The 19,274-nt window shown below is 43.2% G+C and overlaps 1 protein-coding gene across 1 annotated transcript; it reads right to left on the bottom strand.

Moving 5' to 3' along the window:
- Positions 1–6,653: 6,653 nt before the first annotated feature.
- On the bottom strand, positions 6,654–18,699 carry LOC146171677 (uncharacterized). The gene is made up of 6 exons (XM_084586319.1): positions 18,690–18,699; positions 17,600–17,713; positions 13,701–13,945; positions 10,870–11,029; positions 9,969–10,249; positions 6,654–6,671 (listed from the first exon to the last, which is right to left on the bottom strand). Exons 1-6 carry the CDS (start codon positions 18,697–18,699, stop codon positions 6,654–6,656), a joined length of 828 nt encoding a protein of 275 aa, XP_084442445.1.
- Between the last annotated feature and the right edge of the window lie 575 nt (positions 18,700–19,274).

Here is a 19,274-nt window from a genome sequence, read left to right on the forward strand (position 1 = left end):
TTGGAAGGAAGAGGACAGTATCCAAGTACAGTAATGCTGAGCATGAATTTCCTGATGCGACGAGTTTCACAAGGCACCTGTTGTGTAAGAGATTTCGGCTGGACATGAAGGACATTCACTTCAGTTTAACAAATTACAAGGGTGAACAATATTATTTATCAGCGCAGCTGCCAAGACGTGATTTGTTACATTGTAGAGTCAAATAACAGCAACCATTGCCCCCCAAAAATCAAGGTGGCTGCATTTTTTCTAGGCCTTATCACTCCAGTGCCGCAAAGCCAGATGGATGCTTCCTTAGCTCAAGCTTCTCGATACTTTCCGAGTGCAACTTTGTGGGAGTGCTGTACCAGCAGCAATGGTCACTTGCAGCACAAGCGGCACCAGCTGCCAATAGTACCTAAGTGCAGTCGAACTGAGCTTCTGTTTTTCACTTCTGATTGGCTGAAAGGTTTGCCTTCATTGCGCCAGCCTCATTCTGGTTGGTGCCACAGATTGACGCCACGTTAGCTCAAGCTTCTGAGTACCTACTAAGTGGAACTTTGCTTGACCTGAAGTACACGTGAGTGAAGAATCATATAGAGGAGACCTTGAAAAATGCTTCATTTCAAATGGTTTTGAAAGCCAGATTGACTAACATTCACGGTGAGGCACTCATAAATTTGGTTGTGAATGCATAAACCAAAACCATTAATCAACTGATAGTCAAAACAGGCAACAATCATCACATTGAAATGTAGTGGTTTATGTAGCTGGGGGGATGCTTTAAGTGACTGAAATGCTAAGAATATAGTAGTGGCATTGATCACAGCAATGCCAGCAGCATAAAAGCAGCCTGTGGTATTGTTGCAAGCGCATATCACATGTTTTGAATATGTGGCTCATGGCCTAAACTTGCTTATGAATGATCTGATGAAGCTTGTCATTATTAAGTCATGCTTTTTAGCAAATAATTCCATGCTGTTCTTGTCATGTTTTTTCCAAAATGTTTAATTTGTTAGAAGAACTTGAGGAAAAAATTTTTAAGCCATACAAAATTTCTGTATATTTAGCATTCCTAGTTCAGATCCCTGCAAAGGCATGTGATTGTCTTTTGTTCGAATTTTAATCTTTCATTTCTCAGATTAACAATAATTGCATTGCGAAATTTTTAGTGAGCAACACAATAAAATCTATAAGAGCGAATTGGCGGGCTAGTTGGTTTTGCATGATGAAAGAACAGCGCAAGGCACGAGACACAGTGACCCGAGGTGTGTGAGTGTTTGCGCTTCCTCGTGTCACTGTGTCCCGTCCCTTGCACTGTTCCTTCACCATACAATAAAATTATGACAAAACTTTTCTAGTGTTTATAATAAAACTATAGTGGAACTGAATAACTTACATCTATGTTTTCCATTGTGTTCGAAAAAAGTCTTTAACCTTTTTAAGCTGCAAGAAATGTGCACATTCTGCAAAGGTATTGCTTTCACATTGGCTTTGTATGTGCATTGCAGACAAAAAATGTCCCCTTTCTGCAGGTCTCATAGGACATAAATTGATTGCATAACGCATCATATTAAAAAGTTCAATATGCAGAAGACTAAGGTAATGTTCAACAGCATCGGGAAGGAACAGCAGTGTACATTAGGTAGCGAAATACTGGAAGTAGTAGGCGAATATGTCTACTTAGGACAGGTAATAACAGCAGATCCGGACCATGAAAAGGAAATAACAAGAAGAATAAGATTGGGATGGAGCGCATTTGGCAAGCACTCGAAGATTATGACTAGCAGCTTACCGGTATCGCTCAAGAGAAAGTATACAACAGTTGCATCTTGCCTGTACTCACCTATGGGGCTGAAACGTGGAGGCTAACCAAGAGAGTTCTACTTAAGTTGAGGACAACCCAGAGGGCTATGGACCGAAAAATGGTAGGGGTAACATTAAGAGATAGAAAGCGTGCAGAGTGGGTCAGAGAAATAACTCAAGTTACCGACATTCTAGTTGAAATTAAGAAGAAGAAATTGACATGGTCAGGACATGTAGTGCGAAGAGAGGATAACCGATGGTCGCTGAGGGTAACAAACTGGATTCCAAGGGAAGGAAAGCGTAGCAGGGGGCGGCAGAAAGTTAGGTGGGCGGATGAGATTAAGAAGTTCGCAGGGGTCAAGTGGATGCAGCTAGCACAGAACCGGGTTAAGTGGAGAAATATGGGAGAGGCCTTCGCCTTGCAGTGGGTATAATTGGGCTGATGATGATGATCTAAAAGCAATGATTACTGCTTTATAAGTAGTCGTGAAAAGGAATATAGTGTGCCCATGGCTCAGAGACAGGCGTTCTCAGTTGCTGCAGCTGAAAACAAGCAATACTCTATTAAGTGCTGTGTCATACTATGAAGACTGTGATGTGGAACGTTTTGCGGGGTATTCTCACAAAACTCTCATGCCTGGCAAGGCAGCTCGAGTCACAATATCGCTGTGCAATAGGTGGAGTCGATGCGGTGTGTCCCATCGATGTGTCTGCTTTTGAAAATGACCGAGCAAGAAAGTCCTTGTACACCTCTCAGGGAATTTATGTTCCTGCAGAGGAAGTAAAGCTTTAACATGATGAATGAGCACATTTTCTGCCACTAAAGGGATTGACTGAGAATTTGCTACATCATCCAACCTTTGCCTACCTCTTTCAGTCTGCACTGGCCACATCAAGCAATGGGTTGCTTAAAGAATTTACTGACAGTACACGATTTCAAATGGACCCAGTTGCAAGGTCTCATAATAAAAACAGTATTGTAATGCTTCTGTACTGAGATGATATTGAATTGGCCAATCCACTATGCATGAAAAGAGGCTGCCCAGGCAAGCTAACTGTGTTCTATGTTTCTGCTGTGAACATACCACCATCAGACTGATACAACGTAGCCAACGTATTCTTGCTTGTAGTAAGGAAATCAAATGCTCTTAAATCATTAGAAATAAAACGTGTGCTTCTTTAAGGCTTCATTTGCACCCTAAATGAACTTTACAGTGGCTGCATCTGAAAATTGTCTTTGGTGAACAAGTGTTTTATGGTTGTTTTACTTGCCTAGATTGGAGATTCACTGGCATTCCACAATATAGCAGGCTTTAAGGAAAGCTTCAGCAAGAATGCACGCTTAGCATGCGGTCTTGCAAAGTTCCCACAGCTGAATTTCATAACTTGCACCATGAAATCCAATGCTCACTACGTACACAGCCAAAATATGAGCAGGGCTTATTCACACTTAACGCAGGAACTTCAAAAAAGGACCGTGCTGTACTGGCGGCACAATGTGGTATTAAGTCCAACTCGGTTCTTACTGAAATTGCTTATTTCTTTATACTCACAGACTTGCTATACGACCTCATGCACAGTTTGCAAGAGTCGATCATTCCTCTGGAGTTGTCACTTTTTAGTAAGTTTATTGTAAGGGAGGCAGCATGGATAAGTTTAAGCCAACTTAACACTGCCCTGTCTGAGTTCTGCTTTCATAGACAAGTGAGTAAGAGTGATTACCCTCCAGGCTTTGAGCCTGACTTTAGCTTTCCTTGTGCGGCAAGCTCTAGTTTGATACTACTTCTGCATTTTCTCTTTATTATTGATGAATGTATGCTTGAAGAGGCTGTGCAAGAGCCCCTTTGTGAATGTTTTAGGCTCCTGTGTATCATCACACAGCTGTTAATTTCTCCTGTTATTTCCCGAGACGCACTTGGGGACATTGAGTGCATGGTAGCCCACCATATTGAACTTTTTGTGCAGCCGTATGGTTTCAACTTATTTAAACCTAAGTTTCACATGCAGGTGCGTATGGTGTCTCAAATACGGCGCTTCGGACCTTCCCATCATCACCGGACAATGAGGTTTGAAAGTAAAAATGCCCTCCCGAATTCGGAAAAATTCTGGAATTTCAATAATATCCCATTATCTGTAGCCAATTACTTTAAGATGAAAATGTCCAGTGACCTGTGGATAGGACCAGGGCAGCCTAATCTGAGCTATGCACAGAGAAGCGCTAAATCAGATGTAGATGAACCAGTGTGCCTATCATCTGCTTTTTTGCATCCCTCTGCTGTTAGCCTAACAGCTATGTCCATGCGTTCAGCCTTTGTCTCTGGTGTCAGGATCTCAAATTCTGATGTGCTTGTATTTCAACAACATGGCCTTCCAATGTTTGGTAAAGTAGAAACAATTGTACTTTGGTAAGGAAAAATTTTCGTCACTCATCTAATCTTGGCCTAAGGTAGTTATTCACAATGAGTGAATGCATTTGTACTTATGAAGACACCGCATAATTTTGTCATCAAACCTGAACTTCTTTTGTATCTCTGACCATTGTATACTCATGCAAGAGGTGACTGTTTGTATGCTATTGCAAAATGTCTTCATGAGTCATACTTGTTGTAATGCTGGTGGCTTTCGAATGTTTTATTCCCGATGTTGCTTACTGAAAGCAAAATAGATCTTGTGTGTGTTATTGCAGATTTTCATTGAATAAAGACTAGTTTATTTCCTTTTAGGAATTCTGAGACTCGCTCCATGCAAATATGCCGGGATAGCTCTTTCGGACAGGTGAGAAAAAAAAGCTGTCACGGCAGCTTTGGGTGGGAATGGCATTGTTCCTGGAGTAATTTTTTCTTGTTCTTCGCTGAATGTAGTGCACCTTGCTGATATACCGAGTGATCAACGAACACTTTCAATATATCCTTGAAAAACATCTGGAACACAAGAAGGTATTGAACGTTAAGAGCAATTGACAAATAGACATGTTGAAGGCAATTGTAATATTGGATTAATTTGTTACTTCAACGACTAGGTTTCTGAGAAACATGTCAAGCTTTGTACTGTATTTGCATGGCCGTATTGGGGTAAATGATAAGAAGTAATTTTTCTTTAATAAAAAAGCTAATTTCCGGTACGAACTCTCACTCTTGGCGAGTATAATTGTCAAAATATTCCTCTGGTCACATAGGCAATAACTGAGCCTCACTAATTAGCCTACATAAGAGGGGTCAGTGGCGGTGTCACATCAGTTCTCGAAGCAACATAACCCTTATTTATTGAGCAATAAGCTTGGTGAGAACGTGATCTGCCATTATCGCTGTTACAATAACAATGGCATCCAGCCAAGCAATATTTGCTACTTTGCAATGTCATGTGCATTATTCCGCTTCGCTAGTAGTGCGATGAATACGACACTCATAGCTATCTACGTGAATGCTATTTTTGTGCGAGCCAGCAAAAGATGGTGCATGATATAATCCAAGTGAGGTGAAATTTAGTGCTGTAGTCGCTGCAGCCAGGCATCAGCAGACCCGCATTTCCATTTATTTTTCTGTACATTTATCGCATTCAATTTAGGTTATGTGCTGAAGAAAGCTCTGAGGTACTTTGAGATAATGTATTAAAGATTAGTTTTTTTTTCACCTTGTCCATTAGTACAAACTCCTCATTGGCACCAACCACCATATTTGGTTGATTTATTAGTTAACTAACAAATTTGAAGTAACTGGAAATAAATATGATTTAAACAATGGTTACAGTATGTTGTACTTACCGTGGCTCAGAATATGTTCCTGAAATAGTTTTTGCATTTTGACTGATATTTTTAGCAATTTGCAAAAGTAGCCGATGAAACTTTTCCTGAATTATAAGGGGACCGCACGACTTAATACAGGGTTTAAAAATGCACTACTGCTCTGTAAGACGTCACAAATTAGGACATATGGTAGAAAATTTGCAGATCAAGCGAGCGATTTTGAATCCACAACTGGTTTCCCAAATGCTGAGTTAAGCAAGTCACAATGCACTGGAAAGGCAGTCATGCAGTCTTTCTTTTTCACTTTTTGCGGTCCCTCTATTCATTGCTGAAAAAGCTAATCCATGTGATCAGCAGTTATAATTTACCCTCAGCTTAAATCTTCATGTAAGTGGCCTATACAGATATTGCATAACTGCAACATTGGCTTTTCTCTATGGCAAAGTCTAGAGAGGAGCGTCTAGTTGCTTATAACAGCCACATTATTTTCGTTCTAGTGAACATAATCTTATACTACTGGGAACAAAGGTTAAAGGCGCTCAATGTACAAAGCCCTCGGTGATGCACTTGCCTCAAAATATCCGCTTCTTTTATGGGACGAGCAAAAACCTGACAGCCAAATTTTGGATACAAGGACTCGTGCTTATGTAAGCATACTTTGGCGTAGCATGATTTGTAAAGCAAGATGATGCTGCTTCTGAATGAGATGCACTGTTTATACTGTCATTTCATGTAGTACTACTATCTCTTCACAATTTAGGTCTGCCTCATAGGCTCTGGATGTCAAAGGAGGTGATGTCTTTATTTCCAGTTGACAGATGCGAGACTGTCTGCTATGGTCTATTTTTACTTACGTATATTATTACTCCTGTGTTCAACACAAAATTAATGATATTAGTCCCAACATTTGTGAAAGCTCGTTAATTCGAACCTCGACATTTCGAATGTTTTGGTAACTCGGAATACACTACTTGGTCCAGCCAAGCTCTATAAAGATCTGTGTATAAAAAAGCCCGTTAATTCGAAAGCGAGTGTTCCGCTAATGACAATTCTAACTACGCGCCGCTGCGTCTGGGCGGTATGGCACACAACACATGGCCAAAAAAAAAAAAGCTCCTCCACATAGTTAGAGGCTGCGCACCTCCTAAATGAAGACAGGATATGGAACCAGATAAAACCGTGGAAGAGTGGGTAAAGTCTAAATGGCGCCATTACTTGCCCGGCGGCCGGCTGCTCCGGAGGGTAAAGGCCCCATATAGTCCGACGTTTTCGACGCGACTGGTAGAGCCGGCGACGTCGGCCGCGGTATAATAGAGTAGCATGTGTGTGTGTGTGTGTGTGTGTGTGTGTGTGTGTGTGTGTGTGTGTGTGTGTGTGTGTGTGTGTGTGTGTGTGTGTGTGTGTGTGTGTGTGTGTGTGTGTGTGTGTGTGTGTGTGTGTGTGTGTGTGTGTGTGTGTGTGTGTGTGTGTGTGTGTGTGTGTGTGTGTGTGTGTGTGTGTGTGTGTGTGTGTGTGTGTGTGTGTGTGTGTGTGTGTGTGTGTGTGTGTGTGTGTGTGTGTGTGTGTGTGTGTGTGTGTGTGTGTGTGTGTGTGTGTGTGTGTGTGTGTGTGTGTGTGTGTGTGTGTGTGTGTGTGTGTGTGTGTGTGTGTGTGTGTGTGTGTGTGTGTGTGTGTGTGTGTGTGTGTGTGTGTGTGTGTGTGTGTGTGTGTGTGTGTGTGTGTGTGTGTGTGTGTGTGTGTGTGTGTGTGTGTGTGTGTGTGTGTGTGTGTGTGTGTGTGTGTGTGTGTGTGTGTGTGTGTGTGTGTGTGTGTGTGTGTGTGTGTGTGTGTGTGTGTGTGTGTGTGTGTGTGTGTGTGTGTGTGTGTGTGTGTGTGTGTGTGTGTGTGTGTGTGTGTGTGTGTGTGTGTGTGTGTGTGTGTGTGTGTGTGTGTGTGTGTGTGTGTGTGTGTGTGTGTGTGTGTGTGTGTGTGTGTGTGTGTGTGTGTGTGTGTGTGTGTGTGTGTGTGTGTGTGTGTGTGTGTGTGTGTGTGTGTGTGTGTGTGTGTGTGTGTGTGTGTGTGTGTGTGTGTGTGTGTGTGTGTGTGTGTGTGTGTCCAAGCAGCACACCAACAATGGACCAGCGCTGGCGTTACATTGGTAAAAAACGGCACGAAAGTCGGACCGTCATTGGCATTTAGGCCAAAAGAGACTTTTTCCAACCTTGGGCCGACGTTCATGCCACGATTGGACCGCTCTCCAGCCTACATTTGTCCGACATTATGCCATGATTGAACCACTGTACTGCCCATATATTCATGTTGGCCCGCCGTTCACCCATGATTGAACCACTGTACTGCCCATATATTCATGTTGGCCCGCCGTTCACCCATGATTAGACCAGTGTTATGCCGATGTGATAACATTGGCCCGACATTCATGCCATGATTGAACCTGCATTCAGCCAGTCTACCAAAAGTGGACATGCCACAATTAGACAATTGTTTAGCCTATCTGTTAAAGCTGGCCCAGAATTCAGGCCATGCATTTTCAGTGCATTCCAGCTAATATTTGCATTATACAAGCCACATGCTTTACTACTGCCAAACTGCACCCTTTATATACACATGCATAAAATGAGGCGCAACAAAAATCAAAGTGTTATCATTTATTTAAAAATAACATATTGTTAGGGTTTATTTAAAGAGCGATTCTGCACCTTAGCCTGATGTGCTAAGTAACAGATGGTGAGCTTCTTCTTCTTCTTTCTCTATCCCGGAGAGCCTCTTTTTGCACTTCCTTCTCCTCTTCTGTGCGCATCCCTGACATTTCCCCCTTGGCAGACGAAGCCCCTGGGCTGTCAGAGTCCCGAGCGAGAGTGGCAGCGCTTCATTCTTGCGACATGAACTACCTGTGTACATTCTTGCGACATGAACTACCTGTGAACTACATGAACTACTTCCTCTTTGCATCATATCACGGACCTGTTCGTCAATTATCTTACGTTCTGAAGGTGAAACACGGTATGGTGTCTGTCTAATCGGGTGTGCAGATCCAGTGTCGATCATGTGATGGGTGCGGGAAGGCGGAATCGGTGGTGGCTGATCTCGAGCAAAGTCGAACACGTCCGCATGTTTCATAAGAACCTCCATCAATATTCGCTGGTCGTTGGTGGGTAGCGATTCATTTATCATAGACTTAAACTGGGAATCAGCATGATCGGGACGTCTAGTTGAACGAGCAACGCCTTCATTGAACGCGGCGATGTGCATAGAAAGGCGTTCTTCAAAGTCGGCGAGTTTGAAACCACGCGGCAATATGGCGCGTTCATTGGTATGGTTGGCAGTCCAAAGCGTGGTACGGCCCTCGTTCACTCGAACAATGCTGCGGGGCACCAACACACTCTTTTTGGCACCGGAAAGGGAAGTGGGTTCCACCAGAGCGTCGAAGGCATTGGGAACCGCACCCGAAGACACAACTGGGACGAAGATGGCGGACATCGCCGGAACGACGGTATCTTCGAAGACAGAAAACACTTGGACCGCCCGCGGCGATTCTTCTATGAGGGCCGATCGAAGGCTGGGGCTTATTGATATCTCGCCACTGTTGAAGTCGAGAGTTGCGCCACACTGCTGTAAAAAGTCAACTCCTAGAATAACGTCGTGCGTAAACCGAGGGAGCACCGTAAATTCAGTTCTAAACTAAACTCGTGTCCAGCCATCGCTACATTTACATAACAAATACCAAGCGGAACCAACGATTCTCCCCCTACACCTCGAAATATGACAGTTCTATCCCAGCCAAACATAATTTTGCGGCCGAGACGGTTCTTAAAATCTAAGCTCATCACGGAAACTGTAGCACCAGTATCCACTAAGGCCATAACACAAACACCATCCACTGACACTTCCAAGCGGTTCTTCAGCATAACGACCGGTAGAGGAATTGGCAATATCGATGACCTGGCGACCGCACCTCCATCGGCCGCACACGCTAGTTTCCCGGTGGCGGAGAAGAACGGCGGGGAGAAGGCGATTGTCGGGAGCGGCGGGCAGGAGGAGTCAGGCTGCTATCAGAAACTGGCGAGTCGTTGCGTGGTGGTACGTAGCGGTAGGAGCCCGAAGGAGGGGGATAGGTCGGGTCATGGACTTCTGGGCTCACAGTAGAACGGCGATTTGTCCATTGGCACTGGTAGCGTGGTGGCGGGTACCGGCGGCGGCAGAATCTGGATATGTGGCCAAGCATACCACAGCGGTAACAGACGGGTGGTTCACGAGCACGGTCCAAATAATAGCCCTCGGTAACAGGATCGCAGCGATCAGCAAAGTCCAGCCGCTGGGGTTGTTGCGGAGGAGGTGGCGCCCTGTAGTGGGAACGAGCTAGGGGAGCAGGGCCATATGAGTCGTTTCGGTGGTCACGGACGGGAGGAGGAGCGGTAGAACACCAAGAAGAGCGCTGGCACACCGGGTAGAGGCAACTCATGAGCAGCCTCAGGTGCCAGCAGGGCCCTGCAGGGCAGCACTGGAGGTGTGGGCCGGGTGAGGCAGTGAGGGTGCCGTACTGGACGTCGCCGAAGCACAGGGCCGGGTTCGGTGTGGTTGCCAGGCTGGCGGCAGAACTTGTATTTAGTGTTTCGGCAAAGCGCCGCTTTCTACCGCCACCACGGTCCACTGACCCTGGCAACCACTTCTTAATGAAGCCGTGCGCTTCAGCAACATCCACGCCTGTCTTTTGGCAGATGACATCTGCACAAGATAAATGGACATTTTAGGCCAACAGGAACACTTTGTTGGCTCGCAGAAATCAAGCTTATTTCACTGAAAGAAGAACAGAAGAATAAAAGGTAGCGCAAAAGGACGAGGAACCAGCCCAGCAACAAGTTTTATTGAAAAAAACAGAAGAGGACACACAAGTAAATGTTACACGGAATGGGCCTCATAATTCAAGGACTATAGGCAACCAAATGCAACTTTAGAAAAAGCTCTCGCAAGAAAGCTCTTCTAACCAACTGTATATAGCTACTATGACACTATGGTCCACCTTTCAAGGACTAGAGGGGGAACACAAATAGCTGGCCAGTGCAACATGACTGCAATGCTGCGAGAAAAGATGGACTTGACTGGTTTGAGGGCTTTCTCAAAATACATCTGCTGTTCATTCTTTAGATGCCCACTGAGGAAAACTGCAACCAGCCCCACAAACAATTGCAGTAACAAAATATTCATCTGTTATAAAAAAGAAGTCGTAAGCTGGGTAAAGTGGTAACAGATTTTACAGATGGAAACAAAGTGCAGCAAAGCCTGTTACATGTGCTTTCGCTCATGTTTTAAAATTAAAAGCTACTGTAATTAATAAAAAAATATACCTGTGACCACGCTGCACAATCTAAGGCCGATAAAGGAAAGTTTTCCTTTCCGGCCGTGCAGACTGTACAGGCGTTGTACGGACACCCCCATGATGGCCGTCATGGCGTTGGCCGCCACCTCCCTTAGCCCTTTTCCCCCCAGGCGGAGCAGCTGCTGTCGCTGAAAAGAAAGAAAATCATAGTTGCGCAAATGCTATTAGACATAAAATAACAAGTACTGTTAGTTTATTTCTGAATAGAATAACTGAGATAACTGTGTGACCAATTGTCAGCAGCTCATACAATTGTGCCTGCTATTTAATGCATCATTCTTGTATGATGCAACAGCTCTCTACCACTGCAAACAAAGACATTTTTTTTTCTAATTTGCTAGGAGCAGACAAATTTAGGTGCTGAGCAAAAGTGGTCGCTCTTATCATGTTATAACTTGAGGCTTTTAGCAGATATGTGTGCTGGATGTATTTGGGCTGCAGTCCCTAAGGAATTCGGGCTAAGAGCATGCTGTAGAAGAGGGGTTTGCAAATTTTAACCATCTGGAATCCTTAACGTGCACTGACATCGCACAGCACACGTGCACCTTGCTTTTCACCTCCATGGAAAAGTGGTTGCTGCAGCCAGGTTTGAACTCTTTTTGGGTTCAGCAGTTGAGTGACTGAGCCGCTGCCATGGGGCCCATTATCCCGAAACTGAGCATGATCTAATATTATGTACCCCAAGCACATGAGTAAAGCTGCATGCCTAGCAACCACTTTTCTTTAAGCAGTCTTAACATTCCTGTTTTTGGCAGCAGATCAAGTAATGAAAGAAAGCATGATATGGGCAAGAGAGGAAAAAGTGGGGATAAAAAACAGCTCGAAAACAAGGACTTGACACCACAACATAAACAAAACACAGGGCTGTGAACTCATGGGCTGTGCATGAGCTCCCACATGAAGACAGCATACAGTTCTGTGACCTAAGAATTTCAATTTTGAAAGGGCACATATGTTGGATGTATAATCCTAGATCACAAAAGGCACTCCTCCCCTATAGTGGTGCTCATTGGAAGGTAGTAAAATGAGCAGTTGCCATGAATTGCCTCAATTACACGTTGGAAAAATCATGTTGTCATCAAATATCTCAGAGCGTTAAAATACAAGCACAGCGTTTGCACATGTCCGGCTATCCTCCAGATACTTAGCAGTTGCAGACAGCCTGCTAAAAAAGAAAAAGATCAGTAAAAAGCAAGATAAGCAAGATCAGAGGCTGACAACACAAGTCATTCCGTGCATTCGCAAAGTATCCCATAATTTAAGAAGGTTGCAAAAAGATACAATGTAAACATGCTCTTCTCTGCATCAAGTAAGCTCTAAAAAATTTGTCCAATGATGATGAAAGAGCAAAAGCCGCATTGTAGTATCAAGCACCAACTCTGGTTCACCCGGTGCACTACAAAGGTAGTTTACAGTGTTCCACTCACTTGTAATAGAGTTTACATTGGTCAAACAGGACACTGTTTTAATGAGAGAGCCAGGGAGCAATATGATTAAGTCAAAGACGGTAAAGGGAGTAATCTTGCCACTGAATGCAGAAACTGTAAGTGTAAGCTAATTTTGCGAAAAACCAAGTTTCTTGGGTGCGAGAAAGATCAGACTGAAAGAGATATTGTTGAGGAATATCATATCAGAAAAGCGGAAGATCAATGTGTCAGCCCCCCTCATTGTTTCTGTATGATAATGAAATGGCCTTTCAGGACAAACACGGTTGACTACCACATGGCAATAACAGCACCATACTTAAGCTTGTTTTTATTTTATATAAAATTTAGTTGGAAGTTCGTCCTGTTGTGTGTTTCTTCATGTCCTCATTTTTTTCGTGCTGTGAGCACTATACGTTGATGAATCAACATCAACGGGCCCAAACATCAGTGTTGTTGCACAGTTTGGTGGTATAGTGTCAAAAGCGGTTTGAGACCATATACAAGACCATGTAGTAGTATCAATTCCTGAAATAAAAATGTAATTGCCAAAAGCCCTGCAGCACGAGCAATTGTAATGCTTCCTGAAGCAAAACTGAAACTTTATGCATTAGACATGCAGGAGTGTCGCTGCAGATGTGACACCCACTGCGGACATGTTGCAGTGCTCAGTTCAAACTGCAAGCACTTTTGCATCAGATTTACATGGAAAGAAAAGGACAGTAATAGCCAAATGTGTAGACGTTACTTTCTTAGAGCAATAAAGAGAAATAAAGCACAGTTCGAATTTAGTGCCATGGTCACTGCAACAAGCCTCAGCAAACGTTGCCATCTTCACTGAGCTTCCACGCCTCTTACAATAATTTCCATTTTCAAGTGAAAAAGTGTGTAATTTCCTCATGCTGCAGTGCTTTTGAAACTTGTTTATTGAAAAAAAGTATGGCACGATTGATGGAATTGAACTCCCCACTGCCACTAACCACCAAATCGCAATTGAATTAAAGATTTAATAACTGAGTTTAGTTAACCATGTAATTACTAAAGTTTAGCCGTACATTGTGCCTGTTGCATCAGGAAATGCGTTCCTACAATCTATTTTTTCTAGCCTCCCCTTATTCAGAATTTTTGAAAATGTTCACTGAAGCACCCAGTAATCTGTATATGCAGCTTTCATGCACAAGATATTTACATTAATAAAACATGCAGAAGTGACAACATACTCAAGCAAATCAGTAAGAATTATGAATATGATGAGCATGTTATTCACAGAGCATGGCATGCACCTTTTTCACAAACATCTGAATTACTTTATATTGCAAACCCTGACTAGGTACTCATTTTCTCAGTTAAGAATTATTAAAAAGCATTAGATTACCAGTGCAGCTGCCACACCATCATCTTGCAAGGCAGCATCGGCTGCCTCCAGCTCCTCTGTAGTGTAGGCGGGCAGAGCAAGGGCGGGAGGAGGTGCTGGTGGGGAGACTGGCTGCGCAGTGCTTGGGCCTGGCTCTCGGTCCGACCGCAGCAGCAGGCTATCTTCAATGCGCTGCACGCGCTGGATCAGCTCCCGCTGCTGCTGTCGGACCTCAAGCAAAATCCTCAGCACCCTGAGCACTGCAGCTGTAATTGAAGCAATTAATAATAAATTCAGTGAGAGTACAGCTTCCTAAGGCCGATAGCATCACTTATGCCCTAGGCACCAATAAAACAGTATGAGTGTAAACAGCAAGAAGCAACATGCTGCTTATGCTCCTAACTTTCTACAGCTTTCACAGAGACACTCATAACACATGCATCTATTCCTTGCCAGCCTAATGTAAAAGTTATAAATGTCATCACACTGATGAACACTTAGGTCAAACAGAGCTCCTCTATGTGTGACAGATAGCAAAAGAGCTGCGATATTGTTCTGCAAATGCCTCCTCAGTCTGGGCTTCTGCCAATGGTTATGGCACTTCAGAAGCATTTCCACTGCTACTGCATTGCAGAAAGGATTAATGTATTCTTCTACTCTCATGAGAAGCACATGCTAATAGGGAGTCAGAAAGCAGAGCAGGCCTTCGCCTGTAATTTAGCTTTGCATCATTTGAAAAGTGTTTTTCATGGCAAGATGATATTAGAAAAATTCTGGAGGTAGGAGTCTGTTCTGTGTAACTACAAGTACTTTTGGGAGCTAATGCATTACACTTGCTGCAGCAAAGATCTCTATTGCACTGTTGTCCTTGGCTGATAAACAAAATGCAACAAAAAGGTGAATCATGTGTCAAGTTCCACATCAGAGGACAAAGTAAAGATTAAATCCAAGATGAGCCCACCACCATGTGGACGTAAATAAATACAGGAAATATATAAGATACAATAACATTAGCTCTTGGGCCAGTTGGTGCATGTTGAACATAATTACAGGGGTGCCAGCGGAAACACAAAGGTGCGTACACAAGAACGAAGAGGTAGCTACAGACGGATGCTGGACTATCAACTGTGGTTTATTGAAGAAGCATTGCCGCACAAAAATACACATCCGACACATGCGCATCTGCAGCACCACCGCAGATGCGCATGCGTCAGATGTGTGTTTTTGTGCTGTAGCTACCTCTTCGTTCTTGTGTACGCATCTTTGTGTTTCCGCTGGCACCCCTATATTATGTTCAATATTTCAGATAGGCTTTCTTCATACATCTCTGCACTATCGAACTGCAGACACTGCACACAGTTGCCTATTGCTTATGACAAAAAGGAACAACACAGAATTCTGAAAAAGGAACGCTAAGAAAAATTTGCCACAGTAATTCATCACATTCCAATGCAAAATGCAGTGCATAAAGGGTGATGCACAGTAACATGTTTCAAAGGCTAGGAGCTACACTATAGTCATCTGCAATATCACTAAACAGAAAATTTAGTTCTGATCAGACCTCTAAGCAGGTAATCTTGTTTTGCATACCTTTTACAAAGTAACTGCGCAAGCTGCAAGGTACCACTCCTAGGCTTTCTTTTTGTTTATGCACTAATCAGGGGTTCTCAAACTGGGTTCTGCAGAGCTCAGGGGTTCCACGAGCTTCTACTGCCAAAGAGCAAAAGTATGCCTATGCCGCACTGATGCCGAAGCAGGGGGCAGCCAATAACCTGTGAGCTGCTGCGTGATTCTATGCACAGTCCAGCTGGGTTGGACACGAGAATTGAATGTAGTGCTGGTCTTGTGACTAGTTTACTGTTCCTAGTTTTGCCATCTGGATTTTGCTTATAGTTTCCAGTATAAGTGAGAGGTTCAGTTCAGTTCAGGCGTTCAGTCGTGTCCGACTCTTCGTGACCCTATGGACCATGTCACGCCACGCTTTCCGGTCTCTCACTATCTTCTTAACAACACATAGCTTCATCTGCAATGCCTCGAGAATGCCATCTAACCATCGCGATCGCTGCCTACCCCTTCTCCGGCGACCCTCAACCTTTCCCAACATCAAATCTTTCTCCAGCGACTCCTCTCTTCTCATCAGATGACCAAAGTAGCTGAGCTTTAACTTTAGAATTTGACCCTCCAATGAGCAGTCAGGGTTTATGGTCGACAATATCGACTGATTTGATCTTCTGGCAGTCCAAGGAACTCTTAAGAGTCTTCGCCAGCACCACAATTCAAACGCGTCAATTCTTCGGCGGTCAGCCTAGGCATTGAATAAAAAGGTAGTTGCCAAAAGCAAGAATACAAACAAGTGCTTACAAAAGTGAACTAAACAAAAAAAAACCAGGGTGGGTTCATGATCAAGCAACACCAGATGATAGCGATTTGAGAAGGAGGTGGGGGGGGGGGCAAATATATTGCATGCCAACTGGGATTTGCGAAGACTCCCTTTTAATATCTCCTGTTCCACGAATATGCTGGCAACATTTAAATGAAGTATTCCATCACAATGGCATAAAGCAGACATATGCCTCAAACGATGCCCAAATATTAATCCACAAGCTAACTCGCTGGAAAATCAGCTTGAAACAACTGCCTCTTTCAAACAGCAAACTTTTGCCAGCATATATGTCAAACATGATCATCTAGTGACTCATTGTTGGCATCTGTCAGCAAGATAAACATGACGTCATACATGGCATACAGTCCTATGTGAGACGCTCTGAGAGTATTAGAATAAATAGTGCAAGCATTTTTGTGTGCACTAAATGAAAGCATTTTGTGGTAAACACTGTTCAGCTTATTGCCACTTTAAGTTGAAGTATGCAAATAAAAATGGAATTTTAAGTCAGAAAATGTGGCACCATCTCTATAAAGCGGGCTGTTTTTTGCCGACCAACTGACATTTCTTGCTAGGCACAGGCGAATGTTTGAGAAATAAAAAAGGTCGTAATTATTGCTTATCACACATAAATCTTGCTGTATGCAAGAAAAGATGAATGGCAGCGGATGCTGCAGAAGGTGGTTAGACTGCTCAGATCTTTCCTAAATGAGAGCGTGCCACCCTGTTGGTTTTGGGTACCTTATAAGGGAGTGCACAGGGGCTGCATGATGTCCAAATTAATTTTCTTCCACATTTTACACTCCATCTGAGGCACTGCATTCGCTTCCAGCTAATGAACTTTTAAGATACTATCAAAGACAACAAAAGTTAAAATATGAGCCCCTTTGACCTGTATGCCCCTGGAAGTGAATAAATTATTCTGCAAGAAGAAAAAGCACAGAACATGGGACCACTGCACGCAGTACATTAATGGTGATGGCTTTCTGGTGATCGTAGGCAGAGAGAGGCAGCAGCAATGCCAGGATCCAAAAGATGACAACAAAAGTTACTAACTACAGCAGCCAGTGCAGTATGAATGACAAAAGCTGAAAGCGAATCGAAATACTAGGTTGTATGTTTTAGCATTACTTTGGTTCAGTAGGGACTGTCTTTGAAGAATACCAGTAAACATTTTCAGAGTTATCACTTTCAATGAACATAATTTCAGTCTGATCGTGAACTCCGTGTAATACCTTCCTAAATATTTATTCTCTAGATATTTCTGGCAATGCCAACTTCAGTTCACTAGCATAGGATATACTGAGGAAAATAAAATTTGCTGCTTTTTTTTTAAGGCTAAACAGGTCTAACCTCTAGCTGAGAGCATTACTTGATAGCAGAGAAATAGGAGTGAAAATCAGACAGGGAAAAATTGGTAAGACAGGACAAACATTTGTCCCATCCTCTCACATTGTCCCCATGTTTGGCTAGCATTCCTGTTTTTTTGCTCTAGGTTATTTTACATTAAAAAAAGAAAACAAAGTGAAAATTTCACCTTCAACAGTCCCACTTTCATTGGCAGCCTCCTCGGAGCTCAGGGCTGCACTTTCCCTGCCGACAGCTTCAGAAAGTGCCACTGCTGGCACTTCAGCGCCTTCATTCAGAGGTGCTGGAACACGAACATCATTAGTGGTAATGCAGGAGGCACAAAAAATAATAAACAAACTGTCCAGATTAAAGGTAGAACGAGAGGAAGAAGATGGTTTACACGGTATGAACGAGCACTGAACAAGGGTAAGTGGAGTACGCCTCAGTTCGCAGGTCGATCCAACGTTTCGATAAGTGGACTTGTCTTCGTCTAGGCGGAGACAAATTCACTTGTCGAAACGTTGGCTCGACCTGCAAACTGAGGTGTACCCCATTTACCCTGTTCAGTGCTCCTTCATACTGTCCAGATTAAAGTGAGGTGGTGCTTTTGTTTGACCATTCTTTGCCAGGTAACAGTAAAAGGCACCTATTTCAAACCCCAAGTTGTGTTAATTTATGCAACCCAGAAAGACAGCAATTCCCAAAATAGACCTCCCAGCTTGAGTCGCATGGAACAGTGGCGCCCGTGCACACGCATCAATCATGCACACTATAGCAGAAGAGTGACTAAGATAAAAAGTCCCCCGTCTGTCAAATATATCCCAGCAGCACTGTTTCACTTTTGTTAAATTCACAACATTCTGCCGCTGCCATCAAGAGCCATGGTCCATGCAAGCATTTTTGAAACACAGCAGTGCCATTTGTGAAGAGGCATTACTGCTACTGTACTGCACTGTGAAAAGGGCTATGCAGGCATCATATTATAGCAATTCTTCAACACTCCTGACATTGTGCACAAAGCAAAGTACTTGATGTAGCCATGGAAAATGATCAATGTTAATAAGTTTTTACCTCTCAAGTACAGACAACCATATTTCTGGCATTCATCACATAAAACTACTGTGATGCAGGAGGTTTTTGGCAGTATATAGTATCATTCAATAATTCGAAAATTTTTCTTGATCCCTTGAAGGCCAAATTAACAAGATATTACTATTTTTTTCCTTATTCAAGGAGCCAAAATCACTCAATACTTAATGAGCATGTGACACGTGTACATCTGGCCATGCTTGCCTAACTCAAGAAATTTAATCATTCCAATTTCAAGCAGTCTACTAGAAATTTCAACACTGCATCTTTACCTCTTGAGTAAACTAAAATTACCCTAGAACTGCGGGCAACTGGCAGTTTGCCAAGAAATGGTTACTGACATCTGTATACTGACATGAGAATATACGGTAAATGTGTTCTATTTCTCTGAGAGTGCAATGAGCTACAGTTGTTTTTTTTTGCAGCTCTTGCAAGCACCTACTGCCATATATTCACAATCTGAACTAAAATCAAGCTTATAGATTAAATGTCGATGACAATTCATAACATACGAGGTGATGGCAGCTCCACTTCCACGGGCCAATCTTCATGGCCCTCGTTTCCTAAAGAAAGAATTGCACATTAGTATCATCTTCAGTATGCAAATAATTTTTTGTTAATTATAACTCCAGGAATTATAATTACCAGAAACTGCCGACGTCTCCACAGCAGATGTGAATTCATATTTTCGCATCTTTTTTTCGGCGCTCTTGTAAGAGCCTGCAAAGAATTAATATGAAATGAATGAAATTTGTACTACACCTGCACTACAC

The sequence above is a fragment of the Amblyomma maculatum genome, unplaced genomic scaffold (assembly GCF_055883805.1).
Source record: "Amblyomma maculatum isolate TAMU_Amacu unplaced genomic scaffold, ASM5588380v1 scaffold_18, whole genome shotgun sequence".
Taxonomy (NCBI): Eukaryota; Metazoa; Arthropoda; class Arachnida; order Ixodida; family Ixodidae; genus Amblyomma; species Amblyomma maculatum.

What these genes read in the sequence shown, in the direction of transcription:
- LOC146171677 (XM_084586319.1), bottom strand. An exon ending in TGAAAGTGGGACTGTTGAAG is followed by an intron (nt 13,946 to 17,599) that starts GTGAAATTTTCA and finishes CTTCAATTACAG; the next exon opens with CTGCAGTGCTCAGGGTGCTG. An exon ending in ATTGTGCAGCGTGGTCACAG is followed by an intron (nt 10,250 to 10,869) that starts GTATATTTTTTT and finishes TATCTTGTGCAG; the next exon opens with ATGTCATCTGCCAAAAGACA.